Raw genomic sequence first — 23,681 nt, forward strand, 5'->3', positions numbered from 1 at the left:
TTAAAAAAAAAAAAAAAAAAAAAAAAAAAAAAAAAAAGGTGCTATAAAAATTATTGATTTTTAAAATATTTTCAATTATACAAAGAATTGTATTATCTACCAAAACTATAAAAAATATTTTCTTACCATGATTAAAGATAATTTTACAAATTAGGTATTTTTCATGTATTTTTTTTTTTATTTAGTAATAAATTTTCCAAATAAATAAAAATAAAAATATCATATATAGCTTAGAATAACGAAATTATGACTCTTTTAAATAAAAATAACATACATATGAACATTTGAAAAAAAAAAGTTGACATAGTCATATTATGGAATAATATATATATATATGTGTGTATTTTAAGAATAAAATACATTAACCATTTTATTTATTTATTATAATTATAAAAGCTATAATTTTTGAAATAGTATAAATAATACCACAATACACATTAAAAAAAATACATTTGAGGAAAAGTTAAAATAATAAGAATAACAAACATATGAAAAATAAAACAACAAAAAATTCATATAAAAAATTCATGTAGAATATATTATAAAATAAAACTTGGTATTATATAAAAATTTAAAAAAATAATAGAAGAAAATAATTGATAATTAAAAAAAAAAAGCATTGAAAATAAAATACAAAAAAAAAAAAAAAAAATAAATAAATAAATAATTCTACAAACAGTAAGGGAAATTAATTAAAAAATATTTAAAAACGAAACTAACAGTTATATTTTTTAAAGATAATACATATCTATATGTAACTTTATATTTGTATTAGGTTTTAGTTATTAATATTAATAATAGTAAAAAATGTAGTATATAAATTCTCAGTCATTTTATACAATATATTTCAAAATAGTTGACATGACTGATAAATTAAAAAATAACATTTATTTTAATTTCTATTTCTTTTTTTTAAATTTTAAATTAATATTAATATTTTAATTTATGAGAAATAAAGAAAAACTACATACAATAAATATATAAAGATTAATATTTTTTTGTTTTTCTTTTCAAGAGAAAATGTTAAGCTTTTTGAATAAATAAAATTATAAAACTATTATATGTATAATTTATAATTCAAAATTATAATAAAAAAAGAAAAAAAAAAAAAAAAAAAAAAAACACAATTAAAAATATTATAGAAAAAATTTATATTTATTACAATAAATGAATAAATTTTAAGGAGCTAATCCACCATCAATAACGAAAACTCTTCCGTTAATATATCCAGCTATTTCAGAAGCTAAATAACCTACCATATTAGCTACCTATGTTAAAAAAAAAAAAAAAAATAAATAAATAAATTTGCATGAACAGTTAAAGAAAAAAAAAATTTTTTATAAGTATAATTTATATTATAATAATGTCTTTATTTTTGAAAGTTCCTTTTTATATATTACCTCTTCTGGGGTTCCCATTCGTCCAGCTGGGATATTTGAAATTATGTCTTTCTGGAATAAAAAAAATTATATAAAATAAAAATATATCAAGTATGGCATTGAAGAATTAAATATAAATCATATATAATAATTTTACTGAATGAAGAACAATTTTTATATATACTATTTCTTATATTACCTTTATTTGATCATTAATTTTATCAGTCATGTCACTTGATATAAATCCTGGTGCTATTGCATTAACTGTTATATTTCTGGATGCTAGTTCTTTAGCTAATGTTTTTGTAAAACCAATTACACCTGCTTTAGAGGCAGAATAATTGGCTTGTCCAAAGTTTCCAGTTAATCCCACAATGCTAGATATATTAATAATTCTTCCATATCTGTTAGAAATCATTCTTTTTGATATTGGTTGAGTTACATAAAATAAAGAATTCAAATTTGTTTTTATGACATCTTCCCATTCATCATTTTTCATCCTCATAAATAAGTTATCCCTTGTTATACCAGCATTATTAACTAATATATCTATTTTTTTGTTGTCCATTAATAATTTATTTACTAAATCTGTAATTTCTTCTTTATTAGATACATCAGCTGCATAACCGGCAGATTTATATCCTAATGATTTTAATTCGTCAACAACACTATCACATGATTTCTAACAAATAAAAAATAAAATTAAATAAATTTTATTCTTACACATTCTAAGTTAATATATATTTATATATTTTTATTTGCGATTATATACTTGTGTTCTGCTTATACACAAAACATGAGAAACTGATTTGGCTAAAGTCTTTGCTATACTTCTTCCTATCCCTCTTCCTGCACCTGTTATTAGAGCCACTTTATTTTCTCCACAATAATAAGAGTTTTCCTTTTTGTCATTTAATAAGTTTATAGCATCATTTTTACTTACACATTTGTGCGGAATTAACTAAAATTTATTAAAAAAAAAAAAATAAATAATATATAAATAACACGAAAATTAAAATAAAAAAAAAAATATTCTAATATAATACCTTAGTATTACTTGAAATAAACGATAATTTAATAGATTTCAAAAACTTAATAAAAAGGAAAAATATAAAACATTTATTAAGAAAATTCATTTTAATTAAAAAAAAAAAAAAATAACAAATAAATTTCTTGTAAAAATATATTTCTATATGCAACTTTTTTCTTTTTTTTTTTTTTTTTTTTCATTTAAAATGAGTTTAATGCTTATTTTTAAGAACAATTCTCATACACTTTGATTTTCTTATTTTATTTTATATTTTTTAAATTATTAATTTTACATTTATATTTTTGATTACTCATAATTAATATTTTCTTTTAAAGATTTAATATATTATTTTTTTTAAATTATATTTATTGAAAAACAAAGAATACACTTTTTAATTATTTATATATGTTAAAAAAAAAATTCGCAAAAATAATTTTTATAAAAGATAGGATAAAGATACAAAATATATTTCATTTTAACAACATTATTTAAAGAAACAATAATAAAATATAATTAATAAATTAATTTACTATGGAAATAAAATTTTTTTCTTCCCTTTTTAATACATAACTAAATTATTATTACCATTTACCATCTAAAAATAACTGTGTCATAAAAAAAAATTTAGATTTTTCTATTTTTTTATTTTTGATTTTACCTTATATGAATATATATTTTAAATTTTTCCTTATTAATACAGCTCTTAACAAATTTTAAGTTGGAAAATATACAAATAAATATATTTATAAATTTCTAATTTCATAATTTTTTTTCTGAACAACTTTATATATTTTTTCTTTTTTTATATATTTTATAATTTTTAAGTTTTCTTTTTATTAGTTTAAATAATAAATATATATATAGGAAACTAAGAAAAAAAAATATAATTTCCAAGAAAAAAAAAAAAATAATTTCCAAGAAAAAAAAAAATAATTTCCAAGAAAAAAAAAAAAATAGAATAAGAAATGGAAGAATAAAAAGTTTACAAATTATACCTATCACAACATCAAAAAAAAAAAAAAAAAAAAAAAAAAAAAAAATATATGTATATAAACCTTTGAATTTTTGTAAATAATATATTTTTGAGAAAATTTTAAAAAAATACATATATAACAATAACAAATATTTAATGATTTCATAAATATTAAAAATTTATATATTTCATAAAATTCTTTAAATTGTTTATAATATTTGATTTTTATCTCTTTTTTTTTTTTCTATTTTAATTTTAAGATGTATTAACATTAATTATTTATGTGTAAATTATTCTAAATCTAGTTGAATTCCGTATAAAGAAACTCCCTGTTCTTTTAACTGTTTAGCTACTTCATCGATGGAATAGAAGGATGATTTTATTTGTGGTTCTAAATTTTTTAATTTATTTTCTAAAACTTCTAAAGCCATTTCTACGATTTGCTCGGGAGGTAACGAACCAACAGATTCTATATGAAAATGAAATTTTGTGTCATCATAAATTATTTTTATTACATCTTTATAACCTAATTCATTCAAAATTTCAATACAATTTTCTGCCATAACAACAGACATGTTTTCATTTAACTTTAATTGCACATCCCTATCTTCATCAATGTTTTTTAAAACATAGCAATCTTTATTTAGATTATTAGCTAACATTAATTTATGACTTTGAGGTAATTTATCAATTAAGTGATGTTTAATTTTTATTTTATGATCAATTCTATAAGATACATTAGCAGGAATCCATTTCGCATGCATTTTCCCTATTCCTTTTGTAGCAATTAATTTCATATGTAGTGTTTGATTTTTTGATAATGTTACAATTGGAATGGCGTTTTCCCTTTTTGTATTTTTTTTACCATGTGGTATAGGCATAGGAATATTTGGCTCATGGTCTAATGATTCAATATCATAATGAGATATATCAATTTTATTTGCATTGTTACATTTTACTTCAATTACATATTGAATAGTACATTTAGAACAAGTCTCTTTACATTTGCATTTTTCTCTAAATTCATAATTGTTTACATTTCTGCTATCAATTGGTATTAAACCTAATCTATGAGCTAAATATTCATCATGAAATGGACTAGTATTTTCATAAACATTAACAACATCAATGGCTAATGTTGGAATTTCTGATAATATAATTCTTCTTAATGCATTTGCTAAACCAGAATTACTATTATATAATATAAAAGACATTTCATCCTTTGTTAATTTTGTTATTTCTATTTTGTGTTTGTTAGATATATCGTTACTAGCTATCATGGCTTAAAACAAAAAAATTGAAAAATAAAAATTTATGTATATTACTACTTATATGACTTTTGCAATTTTTATATAATTAGAGTCTCCTTTTAAAAAATAAAACGTACATTATTCACATATATTAAAGTTAGAATTTATAAAAATTCAACTTCAAATTTTTAACCAAATAATTATTTTGATTCCATTTGAACTATGGGTACATATTTTTTTTTGTTAACTTCCATATAGTTTATTCTTGAAAAAGTTTAAAAATTTTTGAATATTTTCAAAATGTATATTATTATTTAAATTTTTACTTATATCTTTATTATTTTTTATAATTTTTTTTACAAATTATTTCTTATAAAATTTAAAAAAAAACATTCAAAAATTCGAAAATTTTTCTAAGTTTCTTTTTAAAAAATATATTTTTTTTAAATTAGCAAAAAAAAAAATAAAAAATTTATATTATAAAATGAACAATATATCTTCCTTGAATTTTTTATAAGTATTTAATACTGTTTATATATATACGTAAAAGAACAGAAGCATATATAGATTTTAAAAAAAAATCATGATTAATATTTTTGATGTGATATGAGTCATTAAAAAAAAAAAAAAATATAAAAATAAAGATAACATATATGTATATATTTGGAAAAATTAAATTCTCTAAACATACATTTTTTTTCAAATTAGCCTTAATATATATTTACAAAAATTATAAAATTAAAATTTTGACGAATCGATATTAATGAAAATAAAAAAATTAAGAAAGATGTTTATATAAATTTAATTAAAAAATATAGCAAATCAAATATAGTTTAAAATAATTACAAAAAAAAAAAAAAAAAAGAAAAAGTTGAAAAATAAAAAAATTTAGAAATAGTTAAAAAAAAAAAATACGAATCAAATAAAAATGGCTAGAAAATAAAATATCTAAAAATAACGTAACGAATTAAGGAAATATGAATTAGGATATATATATATATATATATATATATATATATATATATATATATATATGTTTAGTATCACAGATAAAAAGCTAGAATAAAAAATTATATATATGCATATTTTTAAGTATTAATAAAAATAACAAATGTTATTTTTTAATCAATCTAAAATAGTCATAATGTGTAGGACTTGAATAAGCCAAGAAAACATATTTTTTTAAATTATTTTTATATTTGGATTCATATTTTAAGCACCAATTTTCTGAAGTTGAAGTTATTATATAAACAATACAATTAAATGCATCTGCTGTTGCTTTTATGCATAATTCGTCTCCCCAATATCCATTTTTTGACATATTTTTTATATATTCATAGAATGCGTTATCTTCAAAATAAATAGAATATTCATCTTTAAAATTCAGCATATATTCTACACATCTTTTTCTAACATACATATGATATTTTTGTTTTTCAAACAAATTACATGATATTGATCTAAATAAACAATTTCCATCTCCAGATACTTGAATGAGTTCGCAACCTATTGCCAATAATCTATTTTCTAGTATTTTTCTTCCATTTATATGAGTTTTATTTAAACTATTTTTTCTTAAAAAAGGTATATGTCTATCTAAACTAGTATACCTTTTTAATCTTCTCTTTTGTTTTATAATTATTACAGCCTTTAATACATATATTAAGCTTCTCATATTTAAATTTTTATTTAATTTTCTTGCTATTTTATCATCATTTTCGCTATTTGGTAACATCTTTAACCTAGTCTTCATATATTTGTATTTTAAATCTAGCAATTTTGTGTTAAAGCACATATTAATAAATAAAAAAGAATGAATATATCTTAATATATTACCTTAAAAAAAATGAAAATTTTTTTTTGTTAAATTTAATATATTAATCCCGCACAAAAATTTTTTCGGATTTTCAAAAAGAAAAATTGGAAGGTTAAGAAAAAATTACATAATTAAAAGACAAATATATATACTTAGTTTTTTGCAACAATGCTAATTTTTTTTTTATTTTTTTTCTTGTCATGCTAGAAAAAAAGAAAAATTATTATGAGCAAATATTAGCTACCTTTTTACAACTAAAAAAATTATAAAAAAATATGTTCCAAAAAAAAAATTATTAAATTAAAAATTATATATGGTTCTTAATTAACCTAAATATGAGAAAAATCATATTTTCAAAATAAATAATAATCATAAAAGTATAATATTCATTTTTGAGAGACTAAAAAAAAAAAAAATTACTAAAAAAATAAATTGGAAATAATTTTTGTTTTTTCCTAATTATATATACAAATATTATATGATTTTTTTTTCTTTTTTTTTTTATTATATTTAATTAAATTTTAATGATAATTCTCTTTTTTCATTTTAAGTCATATTATTTTATTATATTTGATTTTATTTATTCATTCTTTTGTCACTTATTATATTTTTATAATTACATAATATTAAAAATAAATAATTATACATACTACATTAAAAAATTTACAATTTTATTTTAATTTTTAAATTTTTAATTTACAACATTTTCTTAATTATTATATTTTTATCAGATTTATAAGTAAATATTGTGTTATATTGCTGTTTTAATTGTAATTTTTTCTCTTATTTTTATTAAATTATTGAAGTGTTGGATAAAGGAAAATATCTACATTTTATTTTATTTGATATTATATCATTTGTATGTATAATATTAACATTTAAATTAATTTTTTATGTCTTTTTAATTTACTAGCTCTTATATAAGACAATGGTTACTTTATTTTTTATAAAAGAATAAAATAAAAAAGAATAATATAAAAAATAATAAAATAAAAAATGCGTTTAAGTTTTCTATGTATGAAGAGTTTTATAAAAAAGAAAAATAAATATATTGCATTAAATAATTATATTATAAATAAGTGAGTACTTTGTTTTAATTTATATAAAATACATTTCTAATTAATAAAAAAAAAAAAAAAAAAATGATAGCATAAAGGTAAAAATATGAAGAAAACTATTTTTAAGTATGTAAAATATTTTTGTATTTTTTTTAGAATAATTTGAAAAAAATGAATAAAAGCTGGAATAAAGTTTTTCAGTATTCTGTCTTTTTACTACTAAGCTCATTTCTATTCTTTAAATTGCAATATTTTTATCTATTAAAAAATTTATATAATAAATTAAAGAGTTATTTTATTTACAATCAAACTTTTAAAAATACTTATATAAAAAATAATGTAAAAATATATTTTGGGAGCCAAGGAGGAACCTCAGCGGACTTTGCAAAAGAATTGAAGTATAATTTAAATGATATATTCAATATACAGGCTGAGATAATTGATTTAGAATTTTTTAATAAAGAAGAAATAAAAAATTTTGGTATCCGAGTATTTATCGTTTCGACTTATGGAGATGGAGAACCAACGGATAATGCAATAGAATTTTTTAAATGGTTAAAAAGCTTAAATAACGATAATACTTATTTTAGAAATACAAAATATTCTATTATGGGTTTGGGTAGCAGGCAGTATTCCCATTTTAATAAAGTAGCGAAAAAATTAGATAATTATCTTTTAAAATTTAAAGCAGAAAAAATTAGTGAAACTATTTTTGGTGACGATGATGATAATTTATATCATGATTTTGAAATATGGAAAAAGAAATTTTTTAAAGAGCTTCCGAGAATACTAAATATACAAGATGTCCCTCTAAAAACAATTAACGAAGATAATATTGAATTAGTGGATTGGAGGGATTTACCAGAAATAACATTGGATATTGAATATGAAGAAAATGAAGAAATGGATAAAAAAAGTGCTCATAATACATATATCTCTAATTTAATTGAAGAAAGTGATAATAAAAATTGTGAAGCACTTGAAGAATCAAAAAATAGAAAAGAACATAAAAACGTGTTATATTCTAATACAGATATAACAGGAAAATTTTACTTCCATCATCATATAGGTAAAGTTATATCTAATGTGAATTTACTAAAAAATGTAGATCATTCTTCTGATGGAGAGAAAGTGAATCACTTAATTATTGGAGTCAAGGACATTTTATATAAAGCAGCCGATACTTTAGTAATTTTACCAAAAAATCCAAAACATGTGGTTTCATGGTGGCTGAAACGATTAAATATAAATGATAAAGACAAGAATAAAAAATTTATATTTATAGATAAAAATAAATACTCAAAAAATTATTCATTTTTATGCCAAGATAATATATCTCAAAATAAAAATTCAAATGGTAATGAAAAGGAATTATTGAAAAATATGAATGATAATTCAATTCGAATACCTTTTCCAACACCATGCACTGTTGAAAAAGCATTAGAATATTATTGTGATTTAACGACTATTCCAAGAGTGAATGTTTTGAAAAAATTTAAGTGTTTTATAAAAGATAAAGAAGAATTAAAAATGTTTAATTTTATTTTATCTAGTAATCAAAGAAATACATTCTTTAATATTTGCAAAGAAAGTGATATGACTTTAATAGAATTTGTAGATATATATATGTCATCATCTCAATTTGAAATTTCACCATTTTTGCAATTAATTCCAAAAAATAATCCTAAAAATTATACTATTTCTTCTTCACCCAAAGAATCTGAAAATACAATATCTTTAACTATTAAAAAAAAACAATATCCTATTCATTCTCTTCGAAGAACATTAAAAAATTTAAAAAAAAATGATATGCTACCAAAAATTAGTGAACAGAAATTAAGAGAACTTTGTGGTCGAAGGTGGTTTAAGGGATCATGTTCTTTTTATTTAACAGAAGAATTAAATATTCATGATACAATCATGTTTAACTTGAAACCATCAAAATTTATTCTACCAGATAATATGGAATCCTCTAATATAATTATGATTGCTACTGGAACTGGAATTGCTCCATTTAAAGCTTTCATAACAGAATTTAAACATTTTGATCAAATGTTTACACAAAATGGGTTAGTGAGAAGAGGAAAAAGAATACTGTTTTATGGATGTAGAAAGAAAGAAGTAGATTTTCTATATGAAAAGGAAATTTTAGATGCAAAGGAAAAAAAGTACATTGATGAAGTATACTTTGCATTTTCTAGAGATCAAGAGAAAAAAATATATGTCCAAGATATAATTCTTGAAAAAAAGGAACTTGTATGGAATTTAATACAAAAAGGAGCATATATATATGTTTGTGGGAATAATGACATGAGTAAAGATGTAAAAAAAACAATTAATAATTTACCCTTATATAATAAACATAATGATAAGAAAATTACAAAAAAATTAAAAAAATTGGGACGTTATATAGAAGAAATGTGGCAATAATACATGTATTTTTAAACCATGAATTAATGTAATTAGCTGTAATTTTATAGATAACTTTTTTTTTTTTTTTTTTTTTTATTAACATGTTCATACCATTATTTTTAATTCCTTGTTGTTGTTATTTTTTTTTTTTTTTTTTATTTTATGATGTTTATTTATTTGTGTAATACAGGTATAATAATTTACCTTTTTTTTCAAAAATATACACCTTTTTAAAATATTTATTCTGAATATTTGTTCTTGAGTAAAAAAAAAAAAAAAAATTATGAAATATTTTAATTAAATTTTAATTTTTATATATTTTTGATGGAAATTAATAATAAAAAATAAAAATAGGTTGCATTAAATATATGAATATATTCTATATTTATACTAAATTTGTTTTTTTAAATTAAATGATTTGTACAAATGCAATTTTTTTTATGATATATAGACACGTTATTTATATATATTGTCTTTTTTTATTTTTATTTAATAAATAACATAAGAATTTCATAAATATATTTTTGTTATATAAATTATTTTCTTTATATATTTTATTTTTCTTTTGAGGAACTAATTTTAAGTTTAAATGGTTTTCAAATATTTAGATAAATGATACAGAAGCTATATTAAAAAAATATACTCTCATATATTAAAAGCTATATATAAACTAATTATATATTTTATTATAAATTATGGCTTATCAAAAGGCTTGGATTATATTTATTCTTATTTTTGTATTCATTATAAATGTTGTTTATGAGTCTTTATATGATCACATATATGTAAGATATAGTTTTTTTTCTTTTTCGCATAGTTTTGTTATAAATAAGGGAGAAAATAATATACACCAAATTGAAAAACTACAAAAAAAAAACAGAGAAATCATATCTTTTTTGCAGAGTGAATATATACTTCAAGAATTTAACATTCAAAAAAATATAAAAGATAATGTTAATAGTAACATTAAAAAAAAAAAAAAAAGAAAAAAAGGAAGAAATTCAAAAAAAAGCTCTAATAGTAATAAAATATATAATGAGATTCAAGGTATCAATCTTAATGAAATAACAAGTTATAACAATGACATTAATGCAGAAAAGGACTATGAAATAAATAAAAAAAAAGTAAATTTAAAAAGTGGATGCAACCATAGCGCAAAAAAATGCATAAATGGAAAAATTAAAAATTTTGTAAAATTAATGAGGGATATTGATGATATCCAAAATGTAAAAAAATATTCAACAGAAACACACGAGGAAAATGTATATGATGACGAACATCATACAGTAGTTGTATTTGATGGTGTAGATGAGGAAAAAGACTTATATAATAAATACAAAAGAAAACAAAAAAATGGCATGAATACAATAGTTATACAAGGGACAGAATACTTAGGAGTAGGTTATGATTTTATTTTTGGAAATCCAATAGGGGATCCATTTTTAAAAGTAGATCCAGGATATAGAGATTCAATAATAAAATTGACATACCCTAAATCAGATATAGATTATCCGGATGGCTATTTGAATATAAATCCAAATGGCTCTTATGTAAGAAATGAGATATCCTGTAATAGATCTGAAAATGAAAGTGAAGTGAGTTCAATGAGTGAATATACAAAGGAACTTTCAGTTGACGCAAAAATAGGTGCTTCTTATGGATTGTTCGGATCCTTTTCAGCATCTACGGGTTATAAAAGTGTATCTAATACTATTTCAAAAAAGAAATTTAGAATTTTTATGTTAAAAAGCTACTGCTTTAAATATATGGCATCTTTATCACAATATTCTCAATGGAAACTCACTGATCAATTTGTAAGAGCAATTTCTTTACTTCCCTCTTATTTTAATTCATTGGAACAAGATGGAACTTACTGCAGTGCTGAAGAATTTAGAGATAATAGAAAAACAGAAAAGTGTGGTAAAAGTGTTTATTCTTGGATGTATTTTTTCAAAAATTTTGGAACGCATGTTTCGACTCTTATACATTTGGGAGGAAAAATAACACAACAAGTAAAAATCTCAAAAAATGAATATAAGTCATTGAGTGAAAATGGATTATCTGTGTCTGTAAATGCTTCTGCTGGCTTTGGTTTATTTAAAGCAAATGCATCTGCTAGTACTGATTCTAATGAATCCAATAAAAATGCTTCTTCTAATTCTAGTATGGAGAAGGAAACTGTAATAATTGGAGGTACAACAATTTTCGATCCTAATAATCCTAAAAATTTTGAAAAGTGGGCAAAAAGCATAAAGGATAACCCAATGCCTATTAAAGGGGAATATGAGCCATTATCAAGAATATTGCCTATTCGTTTATCTAAAGTTTATGATGAAGCGTTGAATTTTTATATTTCAGTGAATGTTCCTATTAATATAAGAGAAGTAACAAATGATGAAATCAAACAATATAATCTTAAAGATGAATTAATGAAGTCTAAAATAGTTTATGAAAGTGGTACAGGATTAGTGGTGCTTGAATGTGAAGAAAAGCAAAATTTTATTTTAGGATTTTCTTTATCAATACCTAATGATTTATCAAAGTTAGATGATTTTTATATGAATACATGTGATGGAGATTCTGATAAATGCTATTCAAAAATGAGTGATAATGTATACAGTTATTTATTTGCTATGTGCAATGAAGAAATGATACCTTTCCTTGAACAAAAAGTAAAATCAGGAACTAGTTTATTGACACTAGAATGTTCAGAAAAAAATCAAATTATTTTGTTTGGATTTGGTATTAGCGTATTAAATTCAAATGATCCTATTTCAATTTCTATGTATCCATGTAAATATGGAAAACCCTCTTGTTCTATGCAAGGATCTACAGATAAATCAGCTGTTGGATTATGGATAGTATGTGGGCATGAGGAATCTTTTAATTCAAAATTTTCTGTTAACGTTAAAAAATTAGAGTATGAAAATATTTCTGGGAAAAAAAAGAAGCATGTAGATATTTGTCCACAAAATGTACTATTTAATTTGCTTTTTGAATTTACTAATATTTCTCTTAAAAAACGTAATGGTTCGTGTTTCTCTGTAAATTTTACTTGCCCAAATGATTTTCATATTTGTTCAGATAAAAAGAATAAAAAAACATTTACTTATTATTCTTTATCAGTATATTAATTTTTTACAAAAAAAAATTATCTTACATTTTTTTACTATTAGTTTTTTTTTTTATCCTATATATTATTATACTTGTAGTGTAAATATATAATTCCTCAAATTCTTAATTTTTATATATTATTATAGTAATAATCAGTCGATATGTGAACTTTGTTATGATTTATATGTATGCTACTTCGAATTTCCATATTTTATTTTGAAAGTTTTTCTCAATTCATTTGTTGTACATTGATTTTTCATCTTATTTCATATTATCTAATGGTTTATTATTTTATTAGTTAATATATATATATATTTTTTTTTTTTATTAATATGATTTTTATTAGTTTGATCACATTTTACTTATTTACTTTGTCTCTATTATATTACTTATTTTTTTTCTTATTTAGATTTTGTTAATATCAATCTTTTAAAAAAATATTTTGTTTTTATTGATATAGTTTTTATTAATTTGTTCATATTTCACTTATTTAATTTTTCTCTATTATGATATTTTTTCTTTTATTTAGATTTTATTAATATCAATCTTTTAAAAAAGTATCTTGTTTTCATTAATTCGTCTTGTTACTTTATTCATTTTCTATTAAATTTCTTAATTTTTAAGAGTATGGTTCATTTTTTGAAAAATTAGATCAATTTTTTTAAACACAATAATTGATCATTTATAAATTTATAACCAATAATATAAAATTGTTACATCTAGTAATAATTACTAAATATATTCAATATATAATGAGATAAACATGTTTTTTTTTTTTTTTTTCTTTTTTTTTTTTTTAATTTTTTTGTTTAATAAAAAGGAAATAACAGATCAAATGAATAGAAATTTATTCATATTTAAAAAAATTCTTTATTTATCAACCAACACTCTATTTTGTACTATTTCTTATATATTTGGTATATGAGCGTGTCATATATATTTAAAAAAATGTTACAGATTTTAACTAAATGCTTCCTTTTTATTAATTGAATATTAACTTTATTTTTCTAATAAAATTTAATTTATTTTTTAATGAAAGTGAAAGATTCAAATTTTAAGAAATTTTTTGTATTACAGTGTATTTAACAAAAATATCAATACAAAAAAAAAAAAAAAAAAAAAAAAAAAAAAGAAGACAAAATGAAATAAAGTATATATAATTTTTATAAATTTGTATGTTTTTAAGGTTTCAAAAAAACTATTATAATGTATGTTTAACTTTAAATTTTTTCTATTTCTTAACCTCTTTTAGAGGCTTTCAGAAGAATTTTTAAGTAACAATATGATAAAAATAAATACATTTGTATTGTAGCTTATTTAATATATATATATTATAAAAATGGAGATGTTTAAATAATAAAAAGAAGTTTAAAATCATTAAATTGTTTTCATTCAATAGTAAAAAAAACTATTAAAAAGATATAAACATATATGTAGAAATAATTTTAAAATTTTTATTCATTAATATAAATTTTATAAAAATATAACAATTTTAAAATTATTTTTAAAAAAAGTTACTTAAAATGTAAATTTTCATAAACCGAAAGAATAGTTTATTTTTATTTTATTAAAGCTATATTCTTATATATATATATATATATTTATATTTATAAATTATGTAATTTATTTTTTACCGAAGATGCAAAGTTCAATTTTATTTTGAATAGTTGAATGGTATATTTAATTTTTTCTCTTTTATAAACTAGTTAAGCAAATTAATATTTTTTTTTCTTCGATATAAATAAATGAAATTAATAAGTAAAAGCTTTATATTGAAGTTTTTTTTTTTTTTTTTTTTTTTTTTTAACTCTCCTAATAAAAATATAAATATGATACTTTGAAATAAATTTTTTCTTACATAAAACTATAGTTATATAAATACATTTGTGAATCTTAACAATGAATGAGCGCTTGAAACAATTGTATTATGTCACAAGGGGTTTTATAGTATATACATATGATTTAAATTAAATTGCCAAAAAAAAAAAAAAAAAAAAAATTACCTTTAAATACCTGTATAAATATATCATGTTTTAAACAATTATTACATTATGAGTTCATCTGAAATCAAAAATATAGATAACAACAAAAACGATGATAAAAAAAAAAGAGAGGAAGAAGAAAACATAGAGATAAATGTAGAAAATAATAAAAGTAGTGTAAATGCGCTTGATAATGGTGAGGATAATAAGGAAGAAAAAGTTTCTGTTTTAAAAATGACAAAATATAATGGTACAGATAAAGAATTAGTGAATTCAACAAGAAGCAGTAAAAATATAAAAAAAAATGAATTTTACATAAATAACAATAATGAAATTAATAGTAATCATGATAATAATAATAATAAAGAAGAAAATTACTCCATTACAAAGGAAAGATATTACACAACTGAAAAAGGGAAAAATAAAATAGATAGATCATATAAAAATTATAAAAGAAAAAGATCAAATTATAAATATAGTCATAGCATTAGTACTAACAGTAATTTCAGTTTAAAAAAAAAAAATGAATTTAAAGATAGTATATCTTTGGATTTTAAAACTACGAAAAAAGATAAAAAGTATAAATTAAGAAATAAAAGAAGTGATTCAAATTTTAGTTTTTATAATAAATCAAGTAGATCTTACACAAATAGTAATTTTAATAGATCTAGTTATCTAAATTCAATAAAAAGCTCACTAAATAAAAAAAAAAAAAAATATGACTATGATAGAAGATATTCCAAAAAATCTAAATACAAATATGAGGAAGATATTGATAAGGAATGCAAAGAATCACAATATAAAGATTCTATTTATTATAAAAAGAAAGAATTAAAAAAAAGAAAATTGAACAATTTTGTTGATTATAAATATAAATATTCAATTTCTTCTAATGATAAAATTAATTTAAAGGAAGAGTATTATGAAAATTCTTCTTTTGATAAAATTGGTCATAATATTTATAAAAAAAATGATCACTATTCTGATTTTAAAACAAACTATGATAAAAAATATGTAAATGAATATAAAAAAGAAAAAAATAAAATACCTTATGAAAAATATGAATCTAATTCATCTATAGAATCCAAGTATAAAAACAATTCATATAGTGATTATAAAAAGAGACAAAAATATTATGAGTATAAAAAAAAAAAATATAGAAGAAGAAAAAAAAGAAGCAAAAGTAAAAAAAATTATTATAAAATCCAAGAAAGTGATTTAGAAAATAAAGATCAAAGTATGTATGATCACAATAAAAAAAAACGTTCCTATAACTCGAGTGGCTATTCCTATGAGGCAAAAGGAAAATATGAAGATAAGATGTTGGACGCGAATTATAAAAAAAAAAAAACAATAGATGAGAATGAACAACATTATTATGATGAAAAGGAAGATAAAAAAGAGAAGTTAAATGAAAAGGGATATAAATTAAGCTTTGAATCAAAATACAAATATAATGATAAAACTTCTTTATCAAATTCAAGGGATTATATGTTTTATGAAAAGAAAAAAAAAAAGGGAATACTTGAGAACAATTTAAATAAATTTCATAACACTTCTGCTTCTGATATTAATTCTTTGAAAATAAAAGATAAAATGGAGAATAAAAAAGATTATGAAAGTGAAGAAATAAACAAAAATCAAGAAAATTTGGAAAATAAAAAAGAACAAACTTATTTAGAAGAAGAAATAAAAAAGGAAGCTATTTTAAGGGAGGAATTTTTAAGTCAAGATCAAAATGAGAAAAGGATTTTAAAAACAAGCGAAGCAAAAAATGAATATGAAAGGGAGAAGGAAGATTATAATAATGAAGAAAAAACATACTATGAAAATTACACAAAAGGCTATTATTATCATAAACATAAAAGAGAAAGTTATAATAAATATCATGATCAATTCAATCATAATAAGCATAGTGAAATTTCAGAAGAAGAAAATTATGATGGTAAATATTATAATAAACACAACGATCAATATGATGATGAAAACTGCACTAATAAATATTATAATTATAGAAAACTTAGTAATCATTATGAAAATGAAAATTATGATAAATATGATTATAATTATTATAGTGACTATTCAAATAAACATAATTCACAAGAAAAAAAGATAGAATATGTTAAAATTAAAAATAAGATTATAATTGATTTAGCTCCTGATGCTAATTATAAAAATTGGTTAAATTATGATTCAGATTCCTCTGATGAAGAAAAGAATTATATTCATCTTAAATTTAAAAATTCATCTGTACGAAATTTTGTTTTATACAGTGAATATGATAATAAAAAAGTAAATTATAATGAATTTGATGACATATGTATTAATAAATTTGTCACACATTCTTCTGATATAAAAAGTAACAATCAAAGCATCATAGCACCAAAAGATACTTATGAAAAAAAGAATATACAAAATAAGGAAGATAACTTTAATATAATAAATAGTAATATAATTGAAAAAGAGAGTTTGCATAATAAGGAGTCGATGTCTATTGATTCAGAGAGATATATATATGATAATGGTTATGATAATGAAAAAGATAGAAATATTGCTAGTACCGATCATGATCAAAATAAATCAAAATTAAATACTTCATTGAACATGGTTTTAAACAAAGAAAACAAATATTATAATAAAATAAATATTAAAAATAATTTAGTAGACGAAAAAAAAATTGAAATAGATTTTAATAACAGTGACAGTAAAGTTCTTCAAAATGATAAAAACATTTTTGAAAGTGAATTAAAGCTTAATTCAGTTGATTATTCGCATATTATGAATAATGAAAAATCATTTTTATTTAAAAGAGATGACAATAATTATTTAAAAATGGATGCAAAAAACCTTAGCACTATCTCTCATAGTAAATATGAAAATAATGTAAATATTGATAATATTTTAGAAAAAGAAAATGAAAATGATATAAATAAAAAAAAAGAAAGTAACACACAGAACATTAAATTAACTGATATAAATTTATCACAAAATAATGAAGAGATTAACGTAAGTATTATGAAGGAATTAGAAAGTATTCCCAATTATATAAATAATTTAATAAATAATATGAATAACACATATGAAATAAATGAAAGCATTGATATGTTAAATTTAAATACGGCGAAATCTTTTCGTATTCCCAAAATTTTCAATAAGGTTAATCAAATGACCAGTACTCAGAATTTTTTGAAATTTTTAGAAAAAAGAAAAGAAGCAAGTCAAAAGTGGAAATTTATTGCAAGAGATATTTTACGTGAAGAATTTAAAATTTTATTTCATTCAATAAATTATGATATTAATGAAGCCAAAATTAATTATTTAATTAATTCTCTTAAATCTATTTAGTTTTGTATCATATAAATAAATAAAAGTTTAAATAAAAAATATAAAAAAATTTATATATAAAACTTACTATTATTTTTTTTTATTTAAAATTCTTATGTTTACATTTCTGCTTAATTTTTTATTAACTTTTTCTTTATTCTATTAATATATTTTTAAAAATATAAAATTTAAGTGTTCTGAACAATAGCTACTAAAAAATTATTTTTATTTATAAATTTTTTTTTTTTAAATTTATAAAAATATATTACACATTTTAAAAAAAAAAGTAATAGTAATATGCAAAAAAGAAAAATATAATTAAACAATTTTAGCTTAGAATAATAAAGAAATATATATATATATTTTAATAGTTTTGTATTTTTTATTTAAATACGAGTTCTTTTTGCATGTATATATAAGTAAAAAAATAAAAAATAATATTATTTTCTATTTATAAATTTATACAAACTATTTTTTTTTTTTTTTTTTTTTTTTTGTTTAATGCATATATATATTTATAGCATAAAATACATAAACTAAATTAAGACTGTGAATCAGAAAAAATATATTTAATTCTTTTAATAATTTTTTCTGATATTTATCAATAAAAAATTTTTTTTTATTATAAAATAAACAAAAAAAAAAAGCATTAATGTTCCATATTTTTTATTTTTTAAAAAAAAAAAACATATATGATCTTGTTATAATAGTTATTAATGCTATTTTTTGTAATTTGTAAATGTAAAATAAATCCTTAATTGTCATATAAAGAATAATTATTACATCTTTACCTAATTCTTGTATTATTTTTAGTTCTACTATTAAGAACATAAAAATACTGTCTTTTACTGAAATAACAGGTAAATTAGACATTTTATATTTAAATATATTTCAAAATATTTCAAAATTTTATCAAAATTTTATGAAAATGCAATTTTTTTTATTATTTTAAATAAAATTTCTATTTATTTAGCATGCAATTCAAATTTCAAAATGAAAATCTACCGTTTAAATATACATTTCTATTTGATATATGTTAATGCACGTTTTTAAAACTTTTTTTTTAAAAAACCACTATATACTTCATGACTTTTTTCTTTTAAAGCACACATATATATTTACAATATATTTTTACATTTATATATTTTACATTAAAAATTTATAAATAAAAAATTTTCTGAAATGGAAATGACATAAATATAATATGTATTTTTCATTCTTTATTAAATATTTGAATTATTATGAATTAAAAAAAAATACCTTAAAATATATCATTTTCAAAGAATAAACTTTTTTTAATATATATATATATATATATATAATTTACATAAATTAATTCTAAAATATTCTATTATATTTTAGATTTACATATTTTATTGTAACAAAAAGAAAAAAAGAAAATATACATATATATTTAATTTCTTAATAGTTACAATATAAATTTTCGTTAACAAATAATTTATAATAAGCTTTTAAAAAAATTAAGAATTTAATAATACAGAAAAAAAAAAAAAAAAAAATAAGTGAAATAGTATTTTATGAAATAATTTCATTTTAATAAACATTTCTGAAAATATATATGTATTTGCTTAAATCAAATTGTTTTATACACATCATGTTTATATATGAGTGTATATGATTAAATATCAATATTATCATATCTATATATATATTTTATATTTTTTTTTTTTTTTTTGTAAGTTAAAATGAAAAATTTTCTTTTATAAATATGTTTTCATATACATATATTTTTTATTAGTTAAATATAAAATGGTTAATAATTTAGAATAAAAATAAGACATGAATAAATTGTGAAAATTTATTATTTCTTGACTTATGTGCACATATTAAAATTTACTATTATATTTGCATAATAATATGATTGAATTATATTATCTGATGTTTTATAAATATAAGACTTGCATTTGTTGAAATATATTTTTAAAAAGTTTTAAATTAGAATAAATAAAGGGTTTTAAGAAATCAAGAATTTTTTTTACAGAGTATATTTATTTTGTAATAATAAAAAAGAATTATCTTTTTTTACTAAGATGCAATATAGTGAAAAAAAAAAATAAAATAAAATAAAAATAAATAATAAAGGAAAAAGGCAAAAAAAAAAAAAAAAAAAAGATCTTAAATATGAATAAATCAAATAGAGCATCGTTAAATCAATCAAATTATAATAATAATAATGACAATTACTATTCAATACTGGAAGAATTAGCAAAATCGGAAACACCAAAATTCAGATCAGTTAAAGATAGCATGGATGAAAATTTAAATTTAGAATTTATAAGATCATCAAGTGAAAATTACACTTATAAAATTACTTCTAGAGGTATATAATTTATCAACATTTAAATATTTATTTTTAAAATATAATTTTTCATGTATTTTTATTTTACTCTTCTGAATATTTAATAGGCCCAGTTTGTTATTCTGCCATATATAGAGATGATAAATATGTATATCGTCATATAATTTTAAGTGATGGTGTAAGACAGTATGCCGAAAATAAAGTGAGAAAAACAAATTCTTTTTTAACTGAACATTGTATAGTTAATGAATTACAAATAGATATTGGAAAAGGATGGAAACATTTTATGATTTACGATGGAAAGATAAGAGAACTAATTTTAAGAAAAGTTCTAACTTCTGAAGATAAATTAAAAATGTCTATTAATATGCATAGTAATTAAACTTTTTTTGTTATTTTTAAGTGGTTTTTAATTTTTTTTTTTTTTTTGTTTTTTTTTTAGTTCATTTATTAGATAACATTAAAAATTTTTTTTTTTTTTTTTTTTTTTTTTTTTTTTTTTTGTGTGTGTGTGTGTATATATTTTTCTTATAAAAGAATAAGGAATATTTATACTCATTTATAAATGTATCATTATGTATTTTTTTTATTTTTTAGTATTTTTTTTTTCTCATTTTAAATTTTTTAAAAATATGATTTAGTTATAAGTTTTAAATTTGGTTATACAATTTTATCTATTGATATACATAGTCATTTATATATTTTTCTTTAATGCTACAACACTTTAAACAAAAGTCAATAAAATTAAATATTTATTTTTTAGTTTTTCATAAAAAGTTCTATCTAAACTAAGGAACAAAAAAAGAATGTTAAAAATATGAGGCATAAATGGGTTATTTATTTATGATCGAATTAAGAAAAAAAAAAAATGTTAATATATATAAAAAAATATTTTCATTTAAATTTATATATATATATATATATATTTTATTTTTTTACATAATAAATTTTATAAATTAATTTATAAATAAGAAAAAGTTATAAAAAAAAAAATAATTAATATATATTATTTGTATATGTTATAAAAACAAAAAAATTAAGGAAAGAGTATGCTACTTCTTATTTTGTTAATTGTTTACATATGAAAATTTTTTTAAAAATTATATGGTTTATTTACTTTCTATAAATGAAAATGAAATAAATAATGTATATTGAATACATTCTAGCTATAAAAAAAAAAAAAAAAAAAAAAAAAATGAAAATGGTGGTGAATTATTATGACAATTACACTTGATTCATTGATTTAATTTAAAAATATCCTCTAAATTTTACAAATAAAAAAAGAAAAATTATTACTGGGAGGTTATATATATTATATATTGATTAAATTTGAAAATATATATGTTTAAATGATATTATATATATTAACTTTAGTTTTAAGAAATTAGTGTATTATGACTAAAATAAAGAACATAAAAGAAATATTTCGGCCATTATTACCAAATGTAAATAAAAATATTGTAAAGAAAAATGTATTGTATTTTATTAACCTAACTAAATTTCATGTATATGAACAGTTATTATTGGAAGAAAGTTTATATAGGTTAAGTAGTTTTTTAAGTGAAGGATTAAATAATGTAGGTTTCGTAGTAGTAAATAATACAATTAATGAAATAGAAGAAAACAAAAATTATTATGATAAATCTGTTATATTAGGAATTAGTGGTAAAATAGATGATCATATAAAAGATGTAAATTATATTAAAGAAAATAAAATATGTTTAATTAAAAGATTTACAGGAGGGGGAACAGTTTATATTAACAGAAATTGTCTTTTAGTTTCATTAATTCTTCCTCATAATTTTTGTAAATTATTAAATATATATCCATCTAATGTAACAGAATGGTCATTTAATTCATTTTATGGAATGTTTCTAAACCAAAAAAAAAATTCGCTTTTTAGCGAAAATTTTGGTTATCTTGAAAATGATTATGTATGTAAAATTTATGATGAGAAAAGAAAAGAAATAAATTTAAAAAAAGTTGGTGGGAATGCACAAGCTTTTTCTAAAAATTATTTTGTTCATCATACTTCTTTTATATGGTCTTGTAATCATAATGAAATGAAGAATATTTTATTAAACCCATTAAAACAACCAGCTTATAGGAACAAAAGAAATCATTATGATTTTATTGAATCCCTTAAATCATGTTTACAAAAATGTATAAAAACTCCGGATTCATTTATAAAAAAATTAATTTGTCATATAAGGAAAATAGTAGACATAAAAAATAGTAATGAACAAGATGATTTTTGGTTTTTTAACAAAATAAACATAAATATGATTGATAATTCATCTGATTTTCAGTTCTTTGATAATTTATATTATACTGATTTTAGTTCATTAAGGGAACTTTTTCTTTTATATAACAATAACATATATACAAATAACTTAAGATCAACATATTTTTTAGATGTAGAAGGTAATAGAGTTTCCGATACTTACTATAAAATACCATCCTTTATTTTGACTGAAAATAGTTGTAAAAATATATTAAGAAAGTAAATTATAAAGCAAAGAAATTCATCATTTTATGTATGTTGGTATATTTTCAATATTATTCTTCCGTATAATTTGTTTAGGAAAAGTTCTTTTCCACTAAATATTCATGTATATTAATTTTTTTAATAAACAATCATTTTTTTAATTTTAATATTTTTATAATTTTATACATTATTATTAATTTTTAAGTGAACTATTTGGTATTTAAGAAATCCTTTTTTCTTGGTAAATTGTTAGTGCATATATGATAAAAGAAAAAAATTAAAAATATTTTTACCTTTTTAGTATTAAAAAAAAAAAAAAAAAAAACACTATCTCATCAAATTTAATATATTTTTTTATAATAAATATTAGTTACCAAGAAAATATTTTCTATTAAAATTGAAGCATTCATTTGTTTTTATAAATTCTTTTCTCTGTATTTTCTCTGTATTTTTTTTTTTTTTTTTTTTTTTTTTTTTTTTTTTTTTTTTTTTTTTTTTTTTATTGATAATTCCTGTATTGTTATATGTAGTTATA

At 18.8% G+C, this 23,681-nt stretch overlaps 8 protein-coding genes across 8 annotated transcripts; 5 read left to right on the forward strand and 3 right to left on the reverse strand.

Annotated features, from left to right (window-relative positions):
• Positions 1-1,178: 1,178 nt before the first annotated feature.
• Positions 1,179-2,515, reverse strand: PGAL8A_00435800 (beta-ketoacyl-acyl carrier protein reductase, putative; the record flags this gene model as incomplete). Its single annotated transcript, XM_028673092.1, has 5 exons — positions 1,179-1,268; positions 1,401-1,451; positions 1,579-2,061; positions 2,152-2,340; positions 2,426-2,515. The coding sequence occupies 5 exons, from the start codon at positions 2,513-2,515 to the stop codon at positions 1,179-1,181; spliced, it is 903 nt and encodes a 300-aa protein (XP_028529579.1).
• A 1,157-nt stretch (positions 2,516-3,672) lies between these two features.
• On the reverse strand, positions 3,673-4,662 carry RPB3 (DNA-directed RNA polymerase II subunit RPB3, putative; the record flags this gene model as incomplete). The annotated part of the gene is made up of 1 exon (XM_028673093.1): positions 3,673-4,662. One exon carries the CDS (start codon positions 4,660-4,662, stop codon positions 3,673-3,675), a length of 990 nt encoding a protein of 329 aa, XP_028529580.1.
• Positions 4,663-5,746: 1,084 nt separating this feature from the next.
• PGAL8A_00436000 (OTU-like cysteine protease, putative) lies at positions 5,747-6,427 on the reverse strand (the record flags this gene model as incomplete). The annotated part of the gene is made up of 1 exon (XM_028673094.1): positions 5,747-6,427. One exon carries the CDS (start codon positions 6,425-6,427, stop codon positions 5,747-5,749), a length of 681 nt encoding a protein of 226 aa, XP_028529581.1.
• A 1,250-nt stretch (positions 6,428-7,677) lies between these two features.
• On the forward strand, positions 7,678-9,936 carry PGAL8A_00436100 (flavodoxin-like protein; the record flags this gene model as incomplete). The annotated part of the gene is made up of 1 exon (XM_028673095.1): positions 7,678-9,936. One exon carries the CDS (start codon positions 7,678-7,680, stop codon positions 9,934-9,936), a length of 2,259 nt encoding a protein of 752 aa, XP_028529582.1.
• Positions 9,937-10,613: 677 nt separating this feature from the next.
• Positions 10,614-13,052, forward strand: PLP3 (membrane attack complex, putative; the record flags this gene model as incomplete). The annotated part of the gene is made up of 1 exon (XM_028673096.1): positions 10,614-13,052. One exon carries the CDS (start codon positions 10,614-10,616, stop codon positions 13,050-13,052), a length of 2,439 nt encoding a protein of 812 aa, XP_028529583.1.
• A 2,196-nt stretch (positions 13,053-15,248) lies between these two features.
• Positions 15,249-18,359, forward strand: PGAL8A_00436300 (conserved Plasmodium protein, unknown function; the record flags this gene model as incomplete). Its single annotated transcript, XM_028673097.1, has 1 exon — positions 15,249-18,359. One exon carries the CDS (start codon positions 15,249-15,251, stop codon positions 18,357-18,359), a length of 3,111 nt encoding a protein of 1,036 aa, XP_028529584.1.
• Positions 18,360-20,480: 2,121 nt separating this feature from the next.
• Positions 20,481-21,040, forward strand: PGAL8A_00436400 (cyclin-dependent kinases regulatory subunit, putative; the record flags this gene model as incomplete). The annotated part of the gene is made up of 2 exons (XM_028673098.1): positions 20,481-20,679; positions 20,766-21,040. 2 exons carry the CDS (start codon positions 20,481-20,483, stop codon positions 21,038-21,040), a joined length of 474 nt encoding a protein of 157 aa, XP_028529585.1.
• Positions 21,041-22,052: 1,012 nt separating this feature from the next.
• Positions 22,053-23,165, forward strand: LipL2 (lipoate-protein ligase 2, putative; the record flags this gene model as incomplete). The annotated part of the gene is made up of 1 exon (XM_028673100.1): positions 22,053-23,165. The coding sequence occupies one exon, from the start codon at positions 22,053-22,055 to the stop codon at positions 23,163-23,165; it is 1,113 nt and encodes a 370-aa protein (XP_028529586.1).
• Positions 23,166-23,681: the final 516 nt, after the last annotated feature.

This window comes from Plasmodium gallinaceum (assembly GCF_900005855.1).
Source record: "Plasmodium gallinaceum strain 8A genome assembly, contig: PGAL8A_v1_119, whole genome shotgun sequence".
Lineage (NCBI taxonomy): Eukaryota > Apicomplexa > Aconoidasida > Haemosporida > Plasmodiidae > Plasmodium > Plasmodium gallinaceum.